Raw genomic sequence first — 19187 nt, 5'->3', positions numbered from 1 at the left:
GACATTTCTAAATGAACACTTGATTCTTCCCAATCTCCATATATTTGCTCATCCATTTTCATTATTTAGGATAACCGTTCAAAAATCTGTGTCAAACAACCTTGCTGGGAATTCCTGTCTTGGCTCAGTGGACTAGGAACCATGAGGTTGTGGGTTTGATCCCTGGCCTTACTCAGTGGGTTAAGGATCTGGCGTTGCCGTAAGCTGTGGTGTACATCGCAGACGCGGCTCCGATCTGGTGTTGCTGTGGCTGTGGCTGTGGCATAGGCCGGCAGCTGTAACTCCAATTAGACCCGTAACCTGAGAACCTCCATATGCCGAGGATGCGGCCCTAAAAAGACAAACAAAAAAACAAGTAACCTTGCTGAAGCCTTCCTAGATCAATAATTTTCCTCCTCAATCTGTACTCTCCTAAAGACTGGGGCCACTGGATACAAGAATGTAGGACCCACCGATTCGTAAAGGACTGACTTTGAAAGCCAGTGCAACTGTTATCAATGTGTGACCTTGAGAATTCAACCAGACCTAAGAACCTCACTACTCTGATATAGAAAATAAGACTAATAATAACCTATAAGTTGGGAGGTACCTTGGGTAAAATACTTTTAAGAAATTCTAGTAATATTAATATGGGTTACATTTCCCTCCTCTAAATCCAGATCTTTCTGTGATTTTCATGGTATCTTTCTAGTACTATACTTACTGCTCTCATTGCTAAGCTACATCCAATTGTATTAATATGCAATGCTTTTTCATACTTTATGTCATTGTCGATGTTGCTCCCTCTTCCCTGAAGTTTTTTTCTTGACTGAACCACATGACAAATACTGATTCACCTATCAAAACTATTCTTGCTGAGGTTACCTATGACCTTCTAACTGTCAAGACTAGTAAACATTTTCAGACTTTCTCCTAATTCTCTTCAGTGGCATTAATACTTTGTTTTCATTCTTGAAAGCCCTTTGCTTAGTTTCTGTGATGCCACTCCCTTACTCCCTTGTGACCATTCTTAGCCGTAGCTTCACAATTCTTTTTCTTTTTTTCAGTCTTTTTGTCTTTTTAGGGCCACACCTGTGGCATGTGGAGGTTCCCAGGCTAGGGTCAAATCGGAGCTGTAGTGGCTGGCTTCCACCACAGCCATAGTAAATGGGATCTGAGCCACATCTGCGACCTATACCACAACTCATGGCAATGCCGGATCCTTGACCACTAAGTGAGGCCAGGGATTGAACCTGCGTCCTCATGGATGCTAGTCAGATTTGTTTTCACTGAGCCACGACGAGAATTCCCACAATTCATTTTAAGGCTTCTTTGAAGACTCCACATTCCCTGCCTGCCTCTTATGTCAGTATTTCCCAAGCATCTATCCTTAGCCTTCTCCTAATGCTTCCCCTAATCGCCTCAGAGGCAGTCAATCCTGACCATCCTCCAAATACTGCCTCCATGTGGCTAACTCCCAAATCTCCAGCTCAGATCTGTCCCCTGCAATTCAGACTCGTATATCCAACTGCCTCCAAGACTTCTATTCCTCTGTTTGTCCTACAGTTATCTTAAATTCATTTTGTCCAAAACAGATCTTCTCTTTCTTCCCAAATCTTTTCTTCTTCTGTAACCCCTCCAATGCCCTTAAAGAATGTCATCCTAAGTTATCAGGTTGCCAAAGGTGGAAACTTGGCTAGAACCCTACATTCTTCACGTGTAATTAATCAGTCATCAGGTTCTTTGAATGCTTCATCCTAAGTTACCTTCTGAATCCATCTTCTCTTAACCATCCCTATTGCCACTGACTTCATCCTTTACTGTTTAGACCGGGATTAAACAACTATGGATTGTGTGTTAAATCCAGCTTACTGCCTGTTTTTGTAGAACCAGTGAACTAAGATGGTTTTTATAATTTTAAACGATTGAAAAAAGAGAGAATACTTTGTGACATACAAAAATTATATGACATTCAAATTTGAGTTCCATAATAAAGTTTTACTGAATCACAGACCTGTTCATTTGTCTATGACTATGTGCACTACGGTGGCAGAGCTGAATAGTTCAACAGAGACTATATAACCTACAGGTCCTAAATATTTACTCTCTAGTGCTTTACAGAAGAATTTTGCCAATCTTCACTCTATAGTAAACTTGATTTAAAAGAAGCAAAAACTTATTTTGGCAGTTTTCTGCTTACCTTTAGACCTGACCAGAACTGTCTTTCTTGGAACTTTGCATGTGGTGATGTTCTGTTCTCTGTAGCACTAATTTGAAGCAAACAAAAGAGGGAGAAAATGTGAACGACTTTGAACATCTTTCAGAAAGGGAGTTTAAAAGATTGAGTTGTTTTGTTTTTTTTTAAAACCAAACTTAGCCTTAACAGAATAAAAATGGAGGTTCTCTGATGATATCTAAGATTACAAATGTACGCACACTTGGACTCAACAAACCCATTTCTCAGAATGCCTTTGGTAGGTACATCTGCACATGCACAGAATAATAATAATCACACTGTTAGCAACGGTTTACCACTTACTGCTCACCAATTACAGTATATCTATGTAATGTCATCTCTGCACATCTTAAAAGAGAATGAGGAAACTACTTATGTGACAACATAAAAAAATCTCAAAGATGTACGAAGTCTAAAAAATAAGGCAGAAAACAACAGTTAAGACTGTTTACAATATACTTTGCTATAAAAAGGAGGGGCAATAAGGTTAATTCTAATTGTATTAAATGTATTCATTCTATTTATAAGCATTAATTCTTTTTTTTTTTTTTTTTTAGGGCCGCACCTGAGGCATACGGAGGTTCCCAGGCTAGGGGTCTAATCGGAGCTACAGCTGCCAGCCTACACCACAGCCACAGCAATGCAGTATCTAAGCCGTGTCTGCGACCTACACCACAGCTCACAGCAACACCAGATCCTTAACCCGCTGAGCAAGGTAAGGGATCGAACCTGAAACCTCATGGTTACTAGTTGAATTTGTTTCTGCTGCGCCACGATGGGTATTCCATAAGCATTAATTCTAATTCCATAAAAAATAGTAACAGAGAGTATTATTGCAGGTATGTGTGTGTATAGAAAGGGCAAAAACTGGGTGGAGAGAGGTCAGGAGGGGGAGGGAATGATAAGACTTTTCATTTTAAACATGAATAAAATTTAAAAATACACATTCATACACATTTTTAACCATGTGAATACATTACTTATCTAAAACATTACATTTTATATGCAGATATTTCTTCAGGATTCAAATTAACTAGAAAGCTTAGAAATTCTTTTCTTTTCTCTCCATAGCACTCTTCCATCCTGCAAGTCCTCTATAGCTTCAACTCATTATCTATAACTGTTACCTTCTCAGCAAATATACGACTATATATCAAATACTACTTGTTGCATCATTTAAAGTGAGTACAGAATTTGCAGATGCAGTTTCTGGCCCCTCAGTGATGTTGCAGGCCTTATGTTGGGCTTTCTGTGTCAGGCATTGTTCTGAGCATTTTTTTCATCTTCACAGTGTCCTGTGAGGTAGGCATTGATTTAATGTCCCATTTTATATTCGACGACACTGATGCTCAGAAAGGCCTAAGGTCAAGTATCCTGTAATGGTGAATCTGCTTTCCAGAATCTGTGCTTATAACCACTCTGCTATGTCTACTGTCACGTTCTTAGAAACATGACAATAAATGACATTAAAAAATAACAATACACAATAAAAAACAAACCACTGCATCTTAACAGTATGTGTGTTTTGCAAACACTTACTATGTTTAGTTTCTTCTACACTACACTCTTAGTGAATCTGTATTACATGATTAACTTATAAAATCCAGAAGATAGCAACCCTTACCTCAATGGATACAGAGGAATAAAAACATCATCTTCTATTGCCTTCTTCATTCTTAAAACAATGCGTTTAAGTAAATCCTATTTTTAAAAAATTTAAAAGCATCACTGGCAGTCATAGATAGAAGTATATTTACCAAAAGAAACAACCTGTAGCGCAAATTTGTACATACTCACAGACTTAGGTGTCAAAATAACGATCCATTATGTACAAGAAAACTTCACTCATCCGTGCTGTTGCACATCACCCCTATTAAACTATGCTTTTTTTGTTGTTTGCTTTTATTTTTTAATTTTACTTATTTTTTTTTTTGGCCATGCTTGGAACATGCAGAAGTTCCTGAGCCAGGGAGTGAACCCACACTGCAGCAGTGACCCAAGCTGCTGCAGTGACAATGCTGGATCTTTAACCTGCTATGCCACAGGGGACCTCCTTTTTTTTTTTTTTTTTGGTTTTTAAATGCTTGTAATTTTGCAAAGTATGTACTCATATTTTATTTCCATTTTAATTTTTTTCTTTTTTGGCTGCCCTGCAGCATACGGAGTGCCTGAGCCAGGGATCAAATCTAGTTGCAGCAATGCTGGATCCTTTAACCCACTGTGCCAGACCAGGGATCCAATCTGCACCACTGCAGTGACCTAAGCCGCTGCAGTTGGATTCTTAACCTATTGCACCACAGCAAGAACTCTTGAATATGCTATTTTCATTCACGAGGGTTTTCTGTTAAGTTTGCCATTATTTCCAAATAATTGTTTAAAACAGAAGAAAACCTAAATTCACATATTTTAAACTCTGAGCTCACTAACTTTTCCAAGTATTAAAATACATTCTTTGGTGAAAAAAAAAAGTTCTCTCAAGTTTTAACTACATACAACTTCTGTATAAAGACTTCATTATTTTTTCCTAAATGATTCTTTAAATTCTGTAATGCTTAAAATTTTCAAAAATTTCACACACATAATAAAAACGTGGTATACTTCATGAATTTGTGTGTTATCCTTGTGCAGGGGCCACACTCATCTTTGTACCGTTTCAATTTAGTATGTGTGCTGCCAAAGCAAGCATTGTGATTAGACTCTTATTTTTCTTTTTTCCTGAAGTACAGCTGATTGACAATGGTATGTTAATTTCTGCTGTAAAGATATTCAGATACACCTCCCCACACACATTCTTCTCCATTATGGTTATATACTGTAGTATATGTTATTACATATGTGTAAAACATTATATATAATATAGGATATTGAATATAGTTTCCTTAAACTTTTTTTTTTTTTTTGTCTTTTTGCCATTTCTTGGGCCGCTCCCACAGCATATGGAGGTTCCCAGGCTAGGGGTCAAATTGGAGCTGTAGCCACCGGCCTACACCACAGCCACAGCAATGCCAGATCCGAGCCACATCTGCGACCTACACCACAGCTCATAGCAACGCCGGATCATTACTGAGCAAGGCCAGGGATTGAACCCGCAACCTGATGATTCCTAGTCGGATTCGCTAACCCACTGAGCCACGACGGGAACTCCAGTTCCCTTAAACTTTAAAATAGCTTTAAAAGGCACTTAAAGCTCTAGCTGGCAGTTTTTATGTTGCTCTGTATGTATATCCATGGAGATAATCCTGGGTGGCATGGGCAGATGTTGAAGCTGTCAGGAGAGAATGAGGGCAGGGTGTTCACCACAGCAAGAGGAGCTTTATTTTTCTGTGTGTGTTTGTGTATAGGGGTGTGTAAGATTTTATATGAAACAGGTTCTGGGGATACAAAAAAGTTTGAAAACCACCAATCTACCTAAACATCCATATGATGTCATTTTCACATTTCCACTAACCAGTCAACCAATGTATGCACCATCTCCTGAGGCTGCCCACAAGTTTCGGCAGCTATTGACTGCTAGATTTCAGTTAACAACAAGAAACAAACTTTTCTCTCTTACACCTTCCACACTTGGTCCTAATTTACTTCTCAGGATCATGCAGAACAAATATCATCTCCTTTCCATATGAAAATTCTTCAGATTTCCATCTCACTTTTCTACATTTTATCTTTCCCATACCACCTTAGACACTCTCCATTCAGTATATTTTAATCTAGAATTAATGCAACATACCAAGGGAAGTCTTGCCTGTGAGGAAAGCACATATAACATTTTTACTCAAAAGAGCAGACACCTAGTAGGATGAACATCACTGAAAAAAAGAGTGATTTCTCTGGCAAACTATGTTATTAACCTGAAATATTAGGCAGTATGCTGATTCTCAACTCAGAGTAATTTTGCCATGCCTTGAATATTTACAATATTTAGAGATATTTTTGGTTGCGAAGACTGGGAAGTGCTACTGGCATCTACTGAGTAGAAGCCAGGGAAGCTTAATGCAAAGGACAGTCTCCCACAACAAAGAACTACCTGTTCCAAATGCCAAAAGTGCCAAAGTAGAAAAGTTCTAGTCTCCGACTAAAGCAAAGAACCCATTTTCTTTGGTCGCTTCATAGCATATGGAGTTACCAGGCCAGGAATCAGATATGAGCTGCAGCTGTGACCTATGCCACAGCTGTAGCAGTACCCGATCCTTTAACCCACTGTGCCAGGCCAGGGATTGAACCTGCATCCTGGTGCCACAGAGATGCCACCCATCCCAATGTGACACAGCGGGAACTCCAAGAACACATTTTCAACACTCATAGCAGGAAGGCTCCCAGAATAAAAACTACCAGTACATGGAGTTCCCGTCGTGGCGCGGTGGTTAACGAACCCGACTAGGAACCATGAGGTTGAGGGTTCAATCCCTGGCCTCGCTCAGTGGGTTAAGGATCTGGTGTTACCGTGACCTGTGGTGTAGGTCGTAGACGTGGCTGAGACATAGGCCGGCGGCTACAGCTCTGATTGGACCCCTAGCCTGGGAACCTCCATATGCCACAGGTGGGGCCCTAGAAACGACAACAAAACAAAACAACTACTAGTATAAAAACTTCATGAGTGAATCCATAATACTACTGAAAGACTTTAGCAGTTACAAAGTCCCAGGTCTGCCACTTAGTCCCCAAGTGATCATTATAAGTGACTTGGCCCTCTAGGCCCCAGCCTCTTTATCTGCAATTAAAGTCAACATATTTTACAAGGTTGTGAGGATCAAATGAGATAATGTGAAAGTGTTTTAAAAATGGCAAAGCACTATTTACACTTAGACTATAATTACATAATCTCATATAGAAAGAAAACAGAGGATTAGATTACAAAGCTGCTTCCTTATAGCTTTTACCCACTAAACTTGGTTCTATGCTTTATAACAACACAGAATAAATCTGTCCCTTCTTCAAATATAACTACTATCTCCATGAACATTTTTTAAGTTGAATCTATTTTTGCATCTCTGTATTTTCATATCTCATTTGTGTTTTTATCCTATTGGAGCTAAGTGGAGAATGCCCTTTCTTTGTCAGTTGCTTTGTGTTCAAATCTTATTCTTTCCTTTAGGTCCCAGCTCAAAAGTCACCTCTAACAAATATTATTTCACTGTAGAAAGCAGAGTCTCTCGTCTCTCTTTTGAAGTTTCTTAGCACTTTATCTGGGACACTTATCAGAGGAATGTGATCCATGAGATGAGCTTGGGCTCTAAAATAAGACCAACCAAGGTTCAAATCCTAGTTTTAGGATTACTGTAAATAAGTTTTTGAGACTCAGAGTCTTATCTCTAATAAGATGAAGCTATCACCCCCTTTTTTTTTTTTTTTTTTTTTTTTTTAGTGCTGCACCTGCAGCACATGGAAGTTCTCAGGCTAGGGGTTGAATTGGAGCTACAGCTGCCAGCCTGCGCCACAGCCATAGCAACATGGGATATAAGCTGCGGCTGTGACCCACACCACAGCAATGCTGGATCCCTGACCCACTGAGTGATGATAGGGATCAAATTCGCATCCTCATGGATACTAGTCGGATTGGTTTCTGCTGAGCCACAACAGGACCCCCTCATCACTATTTTTAATAGAATTGCTGGGATTAAGTGGGATGACATAGGAAAAAGACCTAAGAGTGCCTAAAATACAGCAGGAATTAGATAAGTGTTCTTTCTTCCCACTTACTTCCTATTTGAAATAACAGTTCATGTGCATCTTATTTCCTCCAAGACTACATGTTTCTTGAAGGCAGAATCATGCTGTTATCTTTCTCCATCTTACTTCTTATAGCCTCCCTCCTTCATGATCACAATTCCAAGTGCTAAAATTTACTGGTGGTCAGAATATGAATATGACATGCCTCCTTGCTTTTCAACCACTTTGGTGATTCTACCCTGGGTACCTTACGGTCTGTCAATCTCACTCTTAAGTTCCTTAAAGCTCAACATGAAATTGATTTAACTGTGTAAGTATACAATATTATTACCAACCAACAGAATAATAATAAAAACCCAAAGCACCACACAATAAAAGATTCAACAGACTCTCATCATAGCCTCTGAAAATTTCCCTCCTCTTTTATGTCTTATAAAAGTCAATTCTAAATTATGGTAAGATAAGAATCTGTTCTACTGAACTTTGAATCCTCAAAGAGATTATTTGTCTTTGGTGGATTACAGATGAGTTAATATAATGAAGGTTAGCCTAATTTAAAAACCATTGTTAAGGTAAGGCCAGAATACCATTAGACTTTTGCCAAAAGAACAAAGATAATGAGTTTTGAAGGAATGAATTTACACTATTGTATTTGTGCCCGTTCATCTCTGCAGGGCCAATGTATACTCAGAAACTTGAAAGAGCCACGAGGACACAAATCAGGCCACTGAACATAAAGAAATAATCTAGTAAGAATGAAAGTAATAATCTGCATCTTACTGCATGTATATGTATCCTTTTATAATGATTACTATTCCTTTTAAAATGTTCAGAAATATTCTGTGGAATAAAGTATATTCTTTCATATTAAAGAGCAAAAAATGGTCAATTCTAGTTTCTGTACATCAGAGGTAAATATGTTTTTCCCCAAATAGTTTTCTGAAAATGACTTCCTCTGCTTTTCTATAAATAAAGATTTATAATAAATTGTAGTGGTTTATAACGAATTAAGAAATTCATAAATCTAGAAAGTATTACCTGTTTGCCTTTACTATCTTCATTTTCACAAGTGGAATGTTCTTCAAGAATCATTTTGCACTGCCTTATTAAACTTGTTGTCTGTGAGGTTGACAAGGGATCCCAAACGAATTCTACAAAGTCTGAAACAAAAATTTTTATTGGTGCACAATTTACTTACTAGACTGCTTTGCTTGTCACATATAAACAACTGAGGCTTTAGCAAAGACTATTTCCCGCTTTATGTGGTTTAAAATCCATGCCAATCAGTACTATTACATATTTGCATACATCCTCAATTTTCCTGTCCTTTTTGGGCTTTGTTGAACTTGTCTGGATAAACGGCAACCCTAAGTTATATCTTTTTTTTTTTTTTTCCCCCCTACGGCTGCTCCAGCAGCATATGGAGGTTCCCAGGCTAGGGGTCAAATCAGAGCTATAGCTACTGGCCTACGCCAGAGCCACAGCAATGCAGGATCCGAGCCGCATCTGCGACCACAGCTCACGGCAACGCCGGATCCTTAACCCACTGAGCAGGGCCAGGGATGGAACCCAAAACCTCATGGTTCCTAGTTGGATTCGTTAACCACCGACTCACAAGGGGAACTCCCAAATAAGCATTTTTTAATCAGCTTAAATTATAACATCTGTGGATTTTTTACTATATTTTATAGTTCGTGTTCAAAAACTTATAAAAAAATTTGTGACTGTAACAGAAATTAATGATCTTATACTTTGCCAAAGAACAATTTAATTTTATCAAGATTACAAAACAGTACCTGAAAGTCGAGGAATAACTGCTTTGTTGATAACAGCAGACAAAATTTTCTTATCAGAACTATTTTTCTTCTTTGAATCTTCCATACTGCTATCTATAAATTCTTTTATGGATGTGAACCACGGCATCTGTTTTAAACCTATGGAATCAAACTTATAAATAAAATTATCCAAGTTATGAGTAAATTCTTAAACATTAATTTATTTATAAATAGTTAACTTTTTGCAGTAATTACAAGAGCTTTTCTAAGATTCAAAGGAGAATAATTCCATATTTTAACTCAATGTATATAGCACTAGACCACCAAGGCTAGGCAGAATGAATAAGACCTGATGTCTAGGCAATAGGACAAGAAACTGCATTTCATGCATGCATTCATATCCAGAAATACCCACTGTGTGTTCAGAGCCTACTACATGGCAAGTACCTAAGCAGCAAAACAGACATTTATAACAATAGCAGTTAAAATAGCCATGAAATTTGTTTATAAAGATGTACTTACCTCATGCAAAATTCACTTCTGGCTCTCTCAGTTCTCAGGCACAACTGTATACTTTGCATGTGCTTTAGCTTATTACTAAGCAAATAGCAGACGGCCAATTATTTGTTCAATAACTGAACAGCTCTCTGTCAGGCATAACAGAGTACTCAATTCGACCTGAGTGGTTAACAACTAGGCTGCTGTCTGAGCAACTACCTACCACTTAGGTATATGCTTGAATCCTATACTATGAACACTGTACGGCCCTGAACCTATGGGCACACCTGACTGGGGCAGAGGAAGATTAAACAACAGGGATTCACCCTTTGTTAAATCTTTATTTTCAACTCCCCTCTCTTTCTAGAGTTTCATTTTCTCATCTCTGTTTGCTTAACAGGCGTGGCTATCCTATTATCATTTTGCATCTCTAAAGTAAAACTTTCTTCAAAACGTTTTCCCTCTGAAAAGTCACGATTTCTACTAATGGAACTATCATTTGTACTAATAACTCAATCCAAAACTTGGGGTCATCTTTTCATCCACAGTCAGATGCATTATCCACTGGGCTACCGGCCAGCCTTGGGCTCATCTTTTGATGAGATATGTTAGGGGTATTCTCAGTATTTTACTGACTCTTAATTCCTAACACCACTTTCCGTTCCCTTTGTCACTATCCCCCCATGTGAGGAACTCATCACCTTGGACTTGGGTTACGGCAACAGCTTTTCAGTACACATCTCCATCTCTTTCTCCCTTCCCTCCAAGTTAGCCTATTGCTCAGGGCTTCCTAAAACATTTCCTTCATCATGTCACTCCTCCCATTATCTACCAAAACAAGTTCACATTTCTTACTTTAGGATCTATGCAGTCTCTAGCTTACTGAACTAATTATTTCTCCCTATACATTTTCCTTTACAAAATACCATTTCCCTCCTCTCTCTTCCTGTTTAAATTCTACATACAATTTAGATTTTCATTTAAATTCCTCACCATTGTAGCTTTCCTAACCAAGCATTCCCAATGTGTCATATCCAACCTCAGAACTCTTGATACCTATTTTGAATTTCACTCAGACTGTAAAATTCTTAAGGTCTAATACTACCTTTACTGTTTTTGGCCACACTCATGGCACGTGGAAGTTCCCAGGCCAGGGATCAAACCTGCGCCATAGCACCAACCTAAGCCTGAGTGACAATGCTGGATTCTTAACTTCCTGTGCTATAAGAGAGCACCTCCCTTTACTTTTTGAGTGATCTTAAACTTACTATAGAAGATAAAAAAAAAATATGTTTCCTTCCTATAACACTTTGATGTTGTGTCACTCAGCCTTAAAAACAGAGACCCCAAGAAAAGATAAATGGAGACCACTACTCCAAAGCACTAACGACCAACTGTAACTCTAAAGGTGAGATATTTTATAGCAAACCTGATAACAAGAGAATTTAAGTAACTAAGGTGATAAGGATCATTTTTTTCACATGTTAAGCTTAAATACCTTAAGAGGATTCCAATCAATCAGCTGAAATCGTATTAGGGGATTTAAAAGCTTCGGAATGCATAAACTAATGAAAGCTTCATAATAAGAATCAGGAAACTTTTCTCGCCATTGTTGAAATTTCAATAAAATATTCTGGATATTACAAAAATCATCATGCACATCTTCAAAAATCTTCTTATGATTCTGTAAAATGTCACCTGTGAACAAAATGAGTCTTTGTATTTTATGCATTTTTAAATTTCTGATCTGTAAGTTTGCTTTCTATAAATGCAGTTATGTAATAGTAACTTATGTAATCAACTGAGCTGAAAACTTTCCTTTGACATTAACATATGTTAGTTTTTATTAAAAAAAAATCACCTTAACAACTGATACCAATAAATTTTAGCATGTATTGAGCCCCTGCTATATGCCAAAACATTACATTATCTCACTACATCACCATAAGTATCTTCTCTACAAGGTAGGTGTTACTAGCCTACCTTTTTACAAAGAATAAGCAAACAACAATATGAAATACAGTGTTCCATAAAGAAACTTCATAAAAATTTCATAAATTTTATATTTCATAAAAAACATAAGTCAGGGAATCTGCCTAAGAGCACACAGAATAGATTTCCTCTTTGAACTCATCTATTTGCAAAGCCCACACTCTTTCAACTGTACATATTTCACCCTCTCATAATGCTAAAAATGGACTTTGTTAAATTCAATTATTTTAAATAAAAAATGACAATATAGAAAGTATGTAGTAGAGAAATGAAACCAAAAATGGTTCATGGTTCTTTTATAAAAGGAGATGAAAAACACTGAGGAAAAAAATTATAAAGATGAAGGATTACTTACGATGCTCCTTCATTTTACCCACTTTTTCAGAGGTAAGGACAAGTTTTACAAGGGAAAAAAAAATGTTGTTCCCTTTCACTGAATTTTCCCATTTATTAGATAGCTATTTATGTATTTAAGGGCAGTCATAGCAAAGCATTACCCATCATTTCAATACTTCAAATCAAGACCCGTTAGAAACTAGGTAACTACCTCGGCTTTTCTGGAAGTCAATTGTGTCTGCTGAAGACAGTTCATCATCACTAGACATCCCTTCCTGGTGAGTACAATTCCCAGAAAGAGCCCTTGCTTGTCTTCTTTGTGCCCTATATTTAGTAATAAACCAAAAATAAATGAAAAATAGCTCCTGTTGAAAATAAAGGCTTTAAAAAAAGTAAAAAAGTCATCATTTATTTAAAATGCCCAGAAATAAACCATCATATATGCATACACTTTTTTTAGAGGTCTCAGACCTGTACTAACCAATTTATTTTTTCCTTTTTTTAAAGTTTTATTGAAATATAGTTGATTTACAATGCTGTGATAATTTCTGCTGTACAGTAGAGTGATTCAGTTACACATATACAAACATCTGTTCTTTTTCAGATTCTTTCCCCATATAGGTTATCACAGAATATTGGGTGGAGTTAGTTCCCTGTGCTATACAGCAGGCCTGCACTGGCCAGTCATTCCATATATCATAGTGTGCATATACCAATTCCAAACCCCAAGTCCATCCCTCCCTAATCTGTCCTCTCTGGTAACCATGAGTTTGTTTTTAAGGTGTGAGTCTGTTTCTGTTCTGCAAATAAGTTCATTTGTATCCTTTTTTTCAGATTCCACATGTAAACAGTATCCTATGATGTTCATCTTTCACTAACTTCACTTAGTATGATAATCTCCAGGTCTGCCTATGTTGCTGAAAATGCCATTATTTCATTCTTTTTTATGGCTGAGTAATAGTCCACATACAATATGTACCACATCTTCTTGATCCATTTCTGTCAATGGACATTTAGGTTGCTTCTAAGTTCTTGGCCATTGTAAAGAGTTCTGCAACGAACACTGGGGTGCATGTATCTTTTTGAATTACAGTTTACTCTGGATAGAGACCCGGGATTGGGATTAGTGAATCATATTGTAGTTCTATTTTTAGTTTTTTGAGGAACCTCCATACTGTTTTCCATAGTGGTTTTACCAATTTACATTCCTTCCAACAGCGTAAGAGGGATTCCCTTTTTTTCCACACTCTCTCCAACATTTATTGAGATAGGTTCCCTCTATGCCCACTTTCTGGAGGTATATATATATTTTTTTTTTGGTTGATGGCCATTCTGACTGATGTAAAGTATACTTTTATTTACATTTCTCTAATAATTAGTGATGTTACGCATCTTTTCATGTTTTTTTTTTGGCAACCTGTACATCTTCTTTGGAGAAATGTCTATTTAGATCTTTTGCCCATTTTCTGATTGGGTTGTTAGTTTTTCTGATATTGAGCTACATGAGTTGTTTGTATATTTTGGAGATTGACCCCTTGTCAGTTGCTTCATTTGCAAATATTTTCTCCCATTCTGTAGGTTGTCTTTTTGTTTTGTTTAGAGTTTCCTTTGCTGTGCAAAAACTTTTATTTATGTCCCATTTTTAAATTTATTTTTTATTGTCATCACTCTAGGAGGTAGATCTGAGAATATATTGCTATGGTTTATGTACAGTGTTCAGCCTATGTTTTCCTCTAAGAGTTTTATCGTATCTAGTCTTATATTTAGGTCTTTAATCCATTTTTAGTTTATTTTTGTGTATGGTGTTAAAGAATGCTCTAATTTCATTCTTTTGCATGTAGCTATCCAGTTTTCCCAGCACCACTTATTGAAGAGACTGTCTCTTCTCCATGGTATATTCTTGCCTCCCTTGCCATAGATCAATTGACCATAGGTGCTTGGGTTTATTTCTGGGTGTTCTATCCTATTCCCATTGATCTATATTTGTGTTTGTGCCAGCACCATACTGTTTTGATGACTATAGCTTTGTAGTATAGTCTTAAGTCAGGGAGCCTGATTTCCTCCAGCTCCATTTTTCCTTCTCAGGATGCTTTGGCTATTTGGGGTCTTTTGTATATCCAAACAAATTTAAAAATATTTTGTTCTAGTTCTGTGAAGAATGCCATTGGTAATTTGACAGGGATTGCACTGAATCTGGGTAGTAGTCATTTTGACAATATTGATTCTTCCAATCTAAGAGCATGGTATATCTTTCCATTTGTTTGCATGATCTTTGATTTCTTTCATAAGTGAAATTTATTTTTCAGAATACAGACCTTTTGTCTCTTTAGGACTCTTTAGGTACTTTTTATTCCTAGGTATTTTATTCTTTTTGATGCAATGATAAATGGGATTATTTCCCTAATTTTCCTTTCTGATCTTTCATTGTTAGTGTACAGAAATGCAACAGATTTCTGTGTATTAATGTTGTATCCTGCAGCTTTACCAAATTCACTGATGAATTCCAACAGCTTCCTGAGAGCATCTTTAGGATTTTCTAGGTACACTATCATGTCATCTGCATACAGTGACAGTTTTCCTTCTTCCTTTCTAATCTGGATTCCTTTTACTTCTTTTTCTTCTCTGATTGCCCTGGCTAGGACTTCCAAAACTATATTGAATAGAACTGGTGAGAGTGGACATTCTTGTCTTGCTCCTCATCTTAGTGGGAATTCTTTCAGCTTTTCACTGCTGAGAATGATGTTAGCAGTGGGTCTGTCATATATGGCCTTTATTATATTGAGATAGGTTCCCTCTATGCCCACTTTCTGGAGTTTTTTTTTTTTTTTTTTTTTTTTTTTGGTCTTTTTTTTTGCTGTTTCTTTGGGCCGCTCCCGCGGCATATGGAGGTTCCCAGGCTAGGGGTCCAATCGGAGCTGTAGCCACCGGCCTACACCAAAGCCACAGCAACGTGGGATCCGAGCCATGTCTGCAACCTACACCACAGCTCACGGCAACGCCGGATCGTTAACCCACTGAGCAAGGGCAGGGACCGAACCCGCAACCTCATGGTTCCTAGTCGGATTCGTTAACCACTGCACCACAACGGGAACTCCGAGGTTTTTTTTTTTTAATCATAAATGGATGTTGAATTTTGTCAAAAGCTTTTTCTGCATGATCATATGGTTTTTACTCTTCAATTTTTTAATGTGGTGTATGACTGATTTGTGGATACTGAAATATCCTTGCATTCCTGGAATAAATTGCACTTGATACTTTGACATTTTTAGTTTTATTAACCTGAATTGGTCCCCCATCTTTTTTTTCTGTAAGCCATCCCTATAGGCTATTCAGATTTGGACCAGGAAGTACTAACAATATATTTAGGACTGGCTTCTAGTTATGAGCCATTCTCAGCCTGACAAATGACATTTTACCCATTCCTTCTGACTGATCCAAATATAACGTGTCTTTAAATCATGGAGTAGAGGACTGAATAACTAAATTTTAGTTCTATATCATTCTCACAAATTAATATGCTAGGTTATGATTAATTATACTATATGGTTCATTGTATTTAAGTAGTGAAAAATGCTTGCTCAATGATACTGTCTTTATTTTATATAATTACCTTCGAGATTCAATCTCCTCAAAAATCCATTGAGTTTTTTCATCTACATCCAAGCCTCTATTTGTTGATGCCTCAGCCTTGCCTGTTAATAAACAAAAGTTGTATCTTAGGTGTATACAGGCATCTGTATATATAAACACACACAGGTTAGAATATCCTTAAATTATATATTTCATCATGCAATGAAACTGCAGTGATAACTCCCTATCAAAATACTAACAAGCATTGAGTTTGCTAGCCTAAGAAAATGTACTGTGTGGTGAATTATAGTTCAGCACTCGAGAACAATAACAGTTTTACTATAAAATTTCTTTCCCTCATATTCTTTTTCAGCAGTTTTCATCAGGATTTTTGTCCCAATGTTCAAATGCTAGAAACATTTACATTACCAGTAAGTCTTTCATATTATTTCCTATTTTACCATGTACCATAATTGATGACCAACTAAATGTCATGTATTTGCATCATTTTCATTTTTCTCTTATCAGCTATTTGATGTCATGGTTTCATTTCACTGTACACTGGCAGCACCTTAATCAAAGGAAGACATTGTATATAGTCTTTTTAGGGCTGCACCTGTGGCATATGGAAATTCCCAGGCTAGGGGTTAAATCGGAGCTGTAGCTGCCTGCCTACACCACAGCCACAGCAATGCCAGATCTGAGTTGCATCTGTGATCTACATCACAGCTCACAGCAATGCTGGATCCTTAACCCACTAAGCGAGGTCAGGGACAAACCTACATCCTCATGGATACTGGTCAGGTTTGCTATTATTGAGCCACGATGGGAACTCCCAGACATCTCTTAAAATACAAAGTCAGAGTGAGTACCAAAGAGCAGCACCCAAATTTTTTTGTAATGAGATCTTACAGATGATTCTATACTGAAAGCCACCAACATTTCTTTAACTACCGTAACCAATCTGTGGAAGGCCATGGAAACTTTAAAGTTACATTTCTGACACAGTCTATATATTTACGTTTACGTTAAGTCGTCTCAAAACAGTCACTAAATGGTCATGTAAATGATTAGAAGTTGTAATTTTTATTTTCTAGTTTTATACTCAATTTAAGACATTTTGAAGCCCTAGCTTAAGTGGTTTGAGAATTTTGGAAGGGGTAGATAAACATTAGTAAGAAAATACTTAAAAAACACTTTTTACATGGAATAAAAATATTATTATCCTCCACCTGATAGTTTAGCTTAACGAATAAGAAATTGCATTGAACAAGAAATACACTAACGTGATAATTGTTGTAAATACGTTGCTTCATGTTTTAGTTCATCTTGCCTGCGTTTCATAAAGATCATGGCTTGTTTTAAAAGAAGTGCATGCATGGCTGATTCTATTTCTTGGATGCTGATAATCTGAAATACATATATAAGTAAAAGTCTGTGGGTCATTATTAGTGAATTATAAAAATAATATTTATATATAAGCATATTATATGCTCAGTTCTCATATACAGAACATTTTAATATCATCACATATCAATTAAAAGAACAGCGTGAGGAACATACCTACCTGCCAAAACTTAAAACTAATAAAACCAGAAAATCAACTTACTGTTCTAAACAGCTATAAATGTCATAAACAATAAAACCTAATGGGCTGGAGTCAGGAACATGGGTAAAGTGGAGAGATAAGAAGGAATCTTTTCTGAGGCAGAAGAGGAGGAGGAAATAATGAATGCAATTATTTTTCACAGGTTAAGTGCGGCAGACTTTAGGGGACACTGGTAAAATTTGAAAAGACAAAGACAAGTAAGAATGCTGTGAGGTAGAAATGAGTGAACTGAGTGAATTGTACTCTAATTCATAGCATTCTTATATTTCTTGGGTAACAATTCACCCATGCCAGTGATGTTCCATAGCTACTGCTATGGATTCAAGCCTTTGACAGTATAATTCTTCAAGAATGAATGAAGAAAGTTACCCTGTAATAAAAACTTCAGAAAGGGTAACTACCAAGTGATATTAAATGTAGTTAACTTAAAACAATGGGGGAGGAGTTCCCGTCGTGGCGCAGTGGTTAACTAGGAGCCATGAGGTTGCGGGGCCATGAGGTTGCGGGGTTTGGTCCCTGCCCTTGCTCAGTGGGTTGACGATCGGCGTTGCCATGAGCTGTGGGGTAGGTTGCAGATGCGGCTCGGATCCCACATTGCTGTGGCTCTGGCGTAGGCCAGCGGCTACAGCCTCCGATTCGACCCCTAGCCTGGGAACCTCCATAGGCCTCGGGAGGGGCCCAAGAAATAGCAAAAAAAACCAAAACAAACAAACAAAAAACCCAATGGGGGACATATAATACCCAATTATTTGGTAATAATTTAAAGGTTATTAAAAAGTGATGCAGAAAGTAGAGCATATTTTTTAAAATGATTGGTCTACCTTAAAAAAAGGACAACTCAAGACCTCAATTACTACATATAGAACAAAACCAGAAATTACAATGGAAAAGAATGATTCATAAATCTGATTAACACAAAAATTCAAAATATCTGATATCACTGCTAATTATTGAGAAATGCAAATCAAAACTACAATGAAGTATCACCTCACACCAGTCAGAAGAGCCAGCATTAAAAAAGTCTACAAAGAACAAACGTTGGAAGGATGTAGAGAAAAGGGAACCCTCCTACGCTGTTGGTGGAAATACAAACTGGTGCAGCCACTATGGAGAACATTATAGAGGTTCCTTAAAAAACTAAAAATAGAACTGCTATGATCCAGTAACTCAATTCAATTCGAAATGCACTCCAATGTTCATAGTAGCATTATTTACAATAGGCAAGACATGAAAGCAACCTAAATTTCCACTGATGGACTAAAAAGATGTGGGTACACACACACACACACACACACACACACAATGGGATACTAAAAAGATATGGGTACACACACACACATACAGACACACCACGGGATACCACTCCGCCATAGAACGGAATGAAATAATGCCATTTGTAGCCATAGAGATGATCATACTAAGTGAAGTTAAGTCAGAAAGAGAAACAAATACCATATGATATCACTTATATGTGGAATCTAAAATATGATACAAATGAACTTATTTACAAAACATAACCCACTCA

The 19187-nt window shown here is 37.2% G+C and overlaps 1 protein-coding gene and 1 non-coding gene across 17 annotated transcripts in view; both read right to left on the bottom strand.

The window, feature by feature from the left end:
* The window catches only part of GCFC2 (GC-rich sequence DNA-binding factor 2), a 64944-nt gene that overhangs the window by 25633 nt on the left and 20124 nt on the right, over window positions 1-19187 (bottom strand). For 7 of the 16 annotated variants that reach the window (XR_002342552.2, XM_085018825.1, XM_021087312.2 and 4 more), the window contains exons 7-14: window positions 17340-17463; window positions 16094-16175; window positions 12695-12807; window positions 11654-11853; window positions 9679-9829; window positions 8921-9042; window positions 3840-3916; window positions 2180-2246 (exon numbers count right to left, since the gene is read on the bottom strand). Coding sequence is in view for 7 of the 16 variants with exons in the window: in XM_085018825.1 (XP_084874951.1) it covers window positions 2180-2246; window positions 3840-3916; window positions 8921-9042; window positions 9679-9829; window positions 11654-11853; window positions 12695-12807; window positions 16094-16175; window positions 17340-17463 (936 nt within the window). In the remaining 9 variants the exon portion in view is untranslated. The remainder of the gene's footprint in view (window positions 1-2179; window positions 2247-3839; window positions 3917-8920; window positions 9043-9678; window positions 9830-11653; window positions 11854-12694; window positions 12808-16093; window positions 16176-17339; window positions 17464-19187) is intronic. The other 9 variants (XR_014841580.1, XR_014841579.1, XR_014841578.1 and 6 more) reach the window with 3 other exon arrangements.
* LOC146404719 (U6 spliceosomal RNA) lies at window positions 4799-4901 on the bottom strand. The gene has a single exon (XR_014842698.1). It is a non-coding gene; the product is annotated as a U6 spliceosomal RNA (small nuclear RNA).

This window comes from Sus scrofa, chromosome 3 (genome assembly GCF_054392235.1).
Source record: "Sus scrofa isolate SSC_HxYL_T2T_F1_AM1 chromosome 3, Sscrofa_HxYL_maternal_Yorkshire_Landrace_v2.0, whole genome shotgun sequence".
Taxonomy (NCBI): domain Eukaryota; kingdom Metazoa; phylum Chordata; class Mammalia; order Artiodactyla; family Suidae; genus Sus; species Sus scrofa.
This window is presented reverse-complemented; position numbering and strand designations above follow the sequence as displayed.